Source organism: Tenrec ecaudatus, chromosome 4 (genome assembly GCF_050624435.1).
Source record: "Tenrec ecaudatus isolate mTenEca1 chromosome 4, mTenEca1.hap1, whole genome shotgun sequence".
In the NCBI taxonomy this organism is placed as follows: domain Eukaryota; kingdom Metazoa; phylum Chordata; class Mammalia; order Afrosoricida; family Tenrecidae; genus Tenrec; species Tenrec ecaudatus.
Window position 1 is genome coordinate 123,126,859 of NC_134533.1, and position 8,435 is coordinate 123,135,293.

Below are 8,435 nucleotides of genomic sequence, written 5' to 3' on the forward strand. Positions count from 1 at the left end.
CTACTTATCTGTTCACAACTCCATATTAATTTTTACTCTTAAATCTAATTCCTAATCCAGAGTGGGCTGCCTTTTGTTCCCCTACTGAAAAACCTACAAATCATAGAACCCAAGTCCTTTGTCTCACAAGTCCTACTGCTAAACCAATCTCACCATTGAGTACTGTTAATCCCTACAGGGACAGAGCCAAATTTGGGGCTATATTCTGGTAGGTTCCAAATACCCAATTTGTAAACCCATCAGGTTTCTATAAAACAAAAGCTTTACATCTTTACAGGCTTTAAGAGAAATATGAAAGGAAAATACAAAGGGCTGATGAATTCTCATTTAAAGGCTAATCTTTCTCACTACTCCATAAACTGGGACAATTATGACCAGTACAGGTTATCAGAAAAGAACCTTCCAACTTCCCCGTTGTGAAAGCCAACCCATCACCATTTTCTTTAGCAAATCATTGCTGCCATTTTAAAATCTACAATTTTAGTATAAAAGCCTTTCCTGATACCTTTTTTATCAAAAGATAAATCTTCAAATACCAATGATGAGCAAAATCTGCATTTTTAAATCACGGAATGACACGTGGCATTGCCAATTTAAATACAGCTTTATTTTCAAGGCATTGCATCTTCCACTTACAGTAACAGTACTAATAAAGTGCAATGTTGACTTGATATCCCCTATGCATACTGTATGTTCAAGTATGGAGAATGCCCAGAAATTTTATTATAGCAGCTTTAACTCCTTACTGCTGGGTCAATGTGCTACAAAAATTTGGGTCCTTCAATTTTTAAATGTGGAACAATGCTGTTTCTATTCTCTACTTGGTTTAATCAACCTCTTCGATGGTGGGTCCAGATGAAGCACCACCAGATGGAGGAGCTCCACCACCAGGGAAGCCACCAGGCATCCCTCCAGGCATGCCTCCAGCACTCTGGTACAGCTTGGTAATGATGGGGTTGCAGACTTTTTCCAGCTCTTTCTGCTGATGCTCAAATTCCTCTTTCTCTGCAGTCTGGGGAGAAAAACGAGTTTTGGTTGTCAAAAGTTCCTTAATATAGCTACTTCCCAATTAAAAGCTGTGACTAAGTGCCTAAGTAGTGATACCCACCTCACCCCCCAAATCATTCTAAAGTCTGGGGTCACTCAGACATCCAAGGAAGGAAGCCAACACAAATTATTCTGGTGGAAACCGCGAATGTTTTGGACCATTCATCATTGTGACCTTATACAAACTGTGAAGGCCTAACACTTTTGGGTGCCTATGATACAGTTTAAATATTTTGCAACAAACCTGATTCTTATCAAGCCAGTTGATAATTTCATTACACTTGTCAAGAATCTTCTGTTTGTCGTCATCATTTATCTTCCCTTGCAGCTTCTCATCTTCAACAGTGGCTTTCATGTTAAATGCGTAAGATTCAAGTGAATTCTTAGAAGACACCTTATCCCTCTGCTTTTCATCCTCAGCTTTGTACTTTTCAGCTTCCTGGACCATCCGTTCAATATCTTCTTTACTCAGGCGACCTAATTAATTACATTAAGTAATTTTTTAAAAGGCCCTTAAATACCTAGTTAACCTCTTTAAGATAAAAGTCATGGCATGTGCTACAGTTAGGTATTTGCAAGTGAGGTTAGGTATTCAGTATATGCTAAATACCAATGGTGAGAAGTAATCTCACCTATGCCAGTGTTTAAAAATACAATATCTAACTAAGAGGCAGTGCCACCTTACCCTTATCATTGGTGATGGTAATCTTGTTTTCTTTCCCAGTACTCTTATCCACAGCAGATACATTGAGAATGCCATTGGCATCAATATCAAAAGTGACTTCAATCTGAGGAACGCCACGTGGGGCAGGAGGTATACCAGTGAGCTCAAATTTTCCAAGCAGGTTGTTGTCCTTGGTCATTGCACGTTCACCTTCATAAACCTTAGCAGGAAATAGCAAAAATTACTAAATTTGTTTTAAATTTTATATACAAGTTAAATAGGTAAAGACTGGTCGCTCAGACATCCAAGGAAGGAACTGCCAACAGTATGATTTCTGGTGGAAACTACGAATGGTTATGGAATCCATCATCATAGCGAGTCAAGTCTTCCCTTGAAAGAAAACGAAAACGAAATAGGAACATACCTGAATGAGGACACCAGGTTGGTTATCAGAGTAGGTTGTGAAGGTCTGCGTTTGCTTGGTAGGAATGGTAGTATTGCGCTTGATAAGAACAGTCATAACTCCACCAGCTGTTTCAATACCCAGGGAAAGTGGAGTGACATCCAAGAGCAGCAGGTCCTGAACATTTTCAGATTTGTCTCCAGATAAGATGGCTGCCTGAACAGCTGGAAAGACATCAACTGGTAAGTAAAAGTAACTATTGCCAATAACTACGTCTCTAGCACATTGCATCGCTCAGACATCCAAGGAAGTTTAGCCATCATGAGCTCAAAGCTTTTGGTGGAAACTACGAATGGTTAGGAGTCAATCATCACAGCGAATCAGTTTTAACTGGTAATAAAAATACTCATATTAAGACATAGGCTTACCTGCACCATAAGCAACAGCCTCATCAGGGTTGATGCTCTTGTTCAGTTCCTTTCCATTGAAGAAATCCTGAAGAAGTTTCTGAATCTTAGGAATACGGGTAGAACCACCCACCAGGACAATGTCATGGATCTGTGACTTGTCAAGCTTGGCATCTCTAAGGGCTTTCTCCACAGGGTCCAGGGTGCCTCGGAACAAGTCAGCATTCAACTCTTCAAATCGGGCACGGGTGATAGAGGTATAGAAGTCGATGCCTTCATATAGAGAATCAATTTCAATACTGGCCTGGGTGCTGGAAGACAAAGTGCGCTTTGCACGTTCACAAGCAGTGCGTAGGCGACGGACAGCTCTCTTGTTCTCACTGATGTCTTTTTTGTGTTTGCGCTTGAACTCGGCAATAAAATGATTGACCATTCGGTTGTCAAAATCTTCTCCACCCAAGTGGGTGTCTCCAGCTGTCGATTTTACCTCAAAGATGCCATCTTCAATAGTGAGGATTGACACATCAAACGTGCCACCTCCCAAGTCAAATATCAGCACATTTCTCTCAGCACCAACCTGCCAGTAAAAGAAATTTGTTAATCTTTCGCTAGTTACTGAATTACGAGTTATTTGAAGTGTGTCACAAAGGTTACTAGATACCTTTTTGTCCAAGCCGTAAGCAATTGCAGCAGCAGTTGGCTCATTGATGATTCTAAGTACATTGAGGCCAGCAATGGTTCCTGCATCTTTGGTAGCCTGGCGCTGAGAGTCATTAAAATAGGCTGGTACAGTGACGACAGCATTGGTGACCGTCTGAGAAAAAAGAATGTCAACTTTTACTTGGCGCTTTTTAACCCTCTACACAGGCAGGGATTCACGTTTCACAGCAACACAACTAACAGTTGATAATTGGCTTCCACTTAGCCTCAACTTCTATTTACAATTCCAAGCCCCAAATCCCTAATAACCCTGGCCACGCACCTTCCCAAGGTAGGCTTCTGCAATTTCCTTCATCTTTGTCAGAACCATAGAAGAGACCTCCTCTGGATAAAAGCTTTTTGTTTCTCCCTTATATTCTACTTGGACTTTGGGCCTGCCTGCATCATTCACCACCATGAAGGGCCAATGTTTCATATCAGACTGGACAACTGCATCATCAAATCTTCGTCCAATCAGACGTTTGGCATCTGAAAAAGTAACCAGAATACCCGTTAAGCCTATTTTGTAATACTGCATTTCTGATAAAAACCAAGATTGCTCACAGAAGTCACCACTCAAGTTCTACCCGTCATCAAATTACCAGGTGCCTCAGTGAGCAGCACCAAAAAAGGATTTTGGCAACTTGATTCTAAACTAACGATATCCTTTCCCTCCCCAAGAAGTTTTGTACAGGCATTTAAATATTTTAAAATTGCTTACCAAAAACCGTGTTTGTGGGGTTCATAGCAACTTGGTTCTTTGCTGCATCGCCAATCAATCGCTCTGTGTCCGTAAAGGCAACATAGCTAGGGGTGGTCCGGTTGCCCTGATCATTTGCAATTATTTCCACTTTCCCATGCTGGAAAACACCCACGCAGGAGTAGGTGGTGCCAAGATCAATGCCAACAGCGGGTCCCTTAGACATGATCGCTACAACAAAAGCAAGAAAGAATTAACCCAGCCTAGAAAATAAAGCTATCTTTTCATTAGGTTCATCGGCCATGCTTCAACCATGTTTCAGGCCCTGATTGCCTGCCACCGCGTTGCCCTAGCCCCGGGTAGCCACGTGGGGCGGGGGTCAGCCAAGTAATGCTGCAGTTGAGGTTGCCGTGCCAACGGCCGCAGCAGACGGCCGCGGTGGGAGCCATCTGCCGCCGGCTGCGCACGTCGCCGAGCACGTGGCCAGGCCCAGCCCCTCCCCACGCGCCGCTTCAGGAAGCGTATCACTCACGCCCGCGCCCCATCTCTTCCGTAGCGGAACATTGGGAACAAAAACCGGCGAGCTGTTCACAACTTCCAGGCCGAGAAACAACGGAAGCCGGCGGCCCGACCCGTGTGGAGGCGAGCCAAGTCCACCCTTAACCCCGTAGGGGATGCGGCAGCCCGACCGCACCACGCGGTCCCCGGAGGTGGGACGGGAGCCGCCATGGCAGCCTGTCCCGCTGCTCCAGCCGGCACCCGGGGAGGCCACCCTCGCCCCTCCAGCCGGATCTTTAGAAATTGACTACCGAGTGCTTGGGCAACCCCGTATTCCAATGCTCAGACGCAGGATTAAAAAGAAGCCGTTCCCTATGAGGCCCCAGGGGAAACCTCAGCATTTTCACTACAATACGCTAAATTTAAGACTTACCTCCGCGCAGATGGATGACCAGGTGAAGTAAAAAAAAAAAAAGGCAGACTACTGAGCTGCCGCCGTGCTAAATGAGACCGGTTTCCGCCCGCCACCCTGTCTCTTATACCCTACCTCAGAACCTTCCAGAAGGGCCCGCCCATAACGGCTGCCCATCATGGCTATTCAGACCAATAGAAATTCAGGCCGCTCTACACGAACCAATGGCTGACAGGCTCTACCCATCGGGCCTCGCCCCCTCCCGCCTCCTTCCGCTCCTCCTCCCGATGACGCACACACCGCAGCGTTCTGGAACTTTCATTTGGCCCCCGCCCTCGGAACGGCCCCGGGGAAAGGGAGGGTGGAGCCCTAGAATGCCCGCGCGCGGGAGTCCTCAGTCACCCCTGGCTGAAACGGAAGCGGCGCCGTCGCCTCTGCGCATGCGCGCCCTCCAGCGCGCGGGCGGGAGCAGACGGCAGGAAGAAGGCGGGCACACTTGGAACCAGCCAATGGTACCAGCCGTAACTGCGGTCTTGGGCCGCGCCGAACCTGGGGAGGAAGACCGGAGGGCCCCAAGGGAGGAGTCCGGGTGCTGCGCTCCCCGGGAGGAAAGGCGGAAGTGAAGCGAGGACAAAATGGCCGCGAAGGTTGTTGTGCCCTTCCCCCACCGGAGTCTTCCTTCACCCCCACCCCGGCTGAAAGGCGACCCTTTGCTCCTTTCAAACTCCGCGTGCCCGTATTTCGTAGCGCATGGCTTTGGCTAGGGCCTTCCAGCTCTGGGGCGCTGAAAGGTACCTTGCTCCTCAGGGCAGCGTGACCCAGGGGTGGCAGATCCAGGCTCCTCGGGGCCCCACGGCCACTGCTGTGGGGTGTTTAGCCGCTTAGCGATGCAGGCACCCAGGACTCTTTCTCCTGGGTTCCCTGAAGCTCCAGGGCTGAAGTCTTTGTTTCTCTGACCCTTGATTCAAAACCAGCTTCTTGGAGCCCGGGCGCGTCCCCTCCCCCCCCAACCGATTTTGTCTGGGTTCAGTCGTTCTCCAGCCTGTACATTTCTGCTACTTGTCAACGAAAAGGAAAAAAAAAAAACAATAGCGAGCTTTTTTCCATCGGAGTAAGCAAGCGCTAGATATTCTAGATTTCCGGTGGCCCCGCGTCCTTGATTGCACTTCCTGAGCCTTTGTCTTTTCAGTACCACGAGGCAGTATCTTCATTGCTTAGACTTGTATCAAAAAACTAAACGCTAGAACGTGCAAAAACGCGCGAGAATGTTAATAGCGAGTGCCTAAAACAGTGGTGGGCTACAACTTTAAAATTAATTGTGTTGCACATTCCGCCTCGTCATATAAAAAACCTCTGTACATTGAGTACTCTTTTCAAATTGGGCGGGCAATGGGATTTTAATATACTGAGTAAGCAGGCACAGAGTGAATGAAGAGATTTTGATTTTTAAGGCTACCTTAACGCAACTTAGTGGCAGAGCTAAAAACTAGAAGATCCCGGAACAATGCCGGGAAAAGCTGTCTGAGGAGTAAGGACGCCTTGCCCTTGTCAAAGCCGCAAAAAGCCCGCATGCAGACATAGAAACGGAATTTGTGCTCTCCTGTTCGGTGCCCTTTGTGAGTAATGTTGACTTGGATCCACGGAGGTCTATGCTTCTCCCCCTCCTTCCACTAATTTGTGTCATGTTTTGCCCTGTGCAAAATACCTTCGCCAAACCACCCCCACCCCCAACCCCGTTGTTTGGACCACCACTGTCATCTATAGCTTTTTTATTGGCTGATTTCTTTTTTAATCATTTTATTGGGGGCTGGTACAACTCTTATCACAGTCCACACATACATCCATTGTGTCAAGCACTCATCATTCTCAAAACATTTGCTTTCTACCTGAGCCCCTGGTATCAGCTAATTTTTAACCTTTCCTCCCATCCCCGCCTTTTTAAATTGCATATAATCATCCAAACGAGTTCAGGTGGCTTAGTGTAGAGGGTTAAGCATCCAGCCACTAAAGGAAATACCTTTAGTTCAAACCCACCAGCTGTGTGTTAATTATACAGCTAGGAAACCTTGGGGAGCAGTTCTCTGCCCAGGAGGATTGCTGCGAGTCAGATTGCATGGCAGTGGAGATTTTTGGTTTGTATTATATCAAGACAAAATGAAGCACATTCTCATGATTTTTGATTCTTTGGTCTTTATTATATTACAATACAGTTTTCTTTCTAGAAACAGTCAACTGCAACTCTAGAACAGTGGTTCTCAACCCTCCTAATGCTGCGACCCTTTAACAGATCATGTTGTGACCCCTGTTTTGAATTGGGCAACCCCTGTGAAGGCGTGGAGACCACAGGTTGAGAAAGAAGGTGTGATTGGGAGGCTCCTTTCAATGTCTGATGTATGTAATCTTCCTTATCACCCAAGAGCCTGAAGTCCCAGCTTGTCAAGTATAGGTTGTCAACAATTACACCTTACATCTTGCTCTTTTGTGACCCCCTGAACTGCAAACAACATTTTGATCTTTGTGCCAGTATGTAGAATTAGGCCCCAAATCCTGAAGTGTTTTATAAAGACCTTGGTACTCCCTGATTTCCAAGGTCCCACCCCAATAGGGAACAAATAACCTACCTCTGTTTCTAGTCATTTTGAAAATGTGTTCTAGAATTTGGACTATGCTTATTAAATGTGTCTAGGTTTTATGAGATTAAAGATTCATGGTTGGTATATTTAAAGACTGGAATCTGATGAATAGCTTGTCTCCATCCTTTGAAACACAGGTTTTAATAGCATGTTTATTCGAGATCTAATTTTAAAATTTGGGTGTTGGACTGTGTGGAAATAGCCTGGGGCTTCTGCTGGGGAATATTAGGGTAATGATCAACCTGGAGTTCTACCACTGGTCTAGGTGATTTGCATTTTACTTCATTGAAGTCTGCACATATCTCTGAAGTCTGTTACTAAGATCCTCATTTTGTAAATGAAGCAGCACAGAAAAATTAAATGACTTAGCCAGCCACACCAATTGTAGAACCTGAGAATCAGATTGAGGCATTCTGGCTGCAGTGTGTGCACTTAAAGCAATTTTTGCTTGCTATTTCCAACGTCACTTGCAGTCTAGGTTATATCAAATTAAAGTTTGAATTGTTTAACTGATATTTATTCACTGTGATCCAGTCAATTCTGACTCATGGCGACTCTAGAACACAGAACTGCCTCTATGGGTATCCCAAAACTTAACTCTTAGGGGAGGAGAAAGTCTCATCTTTCTCCTGTAGAGCAGTCGGTGGTTTCAAACTGCTGACTTTGCAATTTGCAGCCCAACACATAACCACTACATCACCAGGGCTTCTATGTAGCTTGGATAAATCTTTCCTAATCCTTAAATTCTGTCAGTGTGATCTGCCTTTGGAGTCCCATCCTCAGTTATTAAAGTCTACTTTTGTTTTTTGGTAGAGTGGAAAGAACATGGACTTTGGTTGAAATCAGACTTGAATTGAAATTCAAGTCATGTACTAGATTTGTGACCTTCAACTAAGAACCTTGGTGGTGCTGTGGGTCAGACTTTGGGCTGCTAATCATAAGGTCAGAGGTTCAAACCCACCAGTTGCTCCT

General features: G+C 45.5%; 1 protein-coding gene and 2 non-coding genes across 3 annotated transcripts; all 3 read right to left on the reverse strand.

The window, feature by feature from the left end:
- Window positions 1-675: 675 nt before the first annotated feature.
- HSPA8 (heat shock protein family A (Hsp70) member 8) lies at window positions 676-4,968 on the reverse strand. The gene is made up of 9 exons (XM_075546733.1): window positions 4,852-4,968; window positions 3,942-4,151; window positions 3,504-3,709; window positions 3,183-3,335; window positions 2,543-3,098; window positions 2,136-2,338; window positions 1,733-1,931; window positions 1,292-1,524; window positions 676-1,012 (listed from the first exon to the last, which is right to left on the reverse strand). Exons 2-9 carry the CDS (start codon window positions 4,144-4,146, stop codon window positions 827-829), a joined length of 1,941 nt encoding a protein of 646 aa, XP_075402848.1. The 5' UTR covers window positions 4,147-4,151; window positions 4,852-4,968; the 3' UTR covers window positions 676-826.
- LOC142447438 (small nucleolar RNA SNORD14) lies at window positions 2,004-2,089 on the reverse strand. Its single transcript, XR_012784140.1, has one exon. It is a non-coding gene; the product is annotated as a small nucleolar RNA SNORD14 (small nucleolar RNA).
- LOC142447439 (small nucleolar RNA SNORD14) lies at window positions 2,405-2,493 on the reverse strand. Its single transcript, XR_012784141.1, has one exon. It is a non-coding gene; the product is annotated as a small nucleolar RNA SNORD14 (small nucleolar RNA).
- Window positions 4,969-8,435: the final 3,467 nt, after the last annotated feature.

Coding starts and splice junctions, on each gene's coding strand:
- HSPA8 (XM_075546733.1), bottom strand. CDS start 4,146: ATGTCTAAGGGACCCGCTGTTGGCATTGATCTTGGCACCACCTACTCC. Junction 3,099..3,182: donor CTTACGGCTTGGACAAAAAG/GTATCTAGTAAC, acceptor TTTTACTGGCAG/GTTGGTGCTGAGAGAAATGT. Junction 1,932..2,135: donor AACCTGGTGTCCTCATTCAG/GTATGTTCCTAT, acceptor TTTCCTGCTAAG/GTTTATGAAGGTGAACGTGC.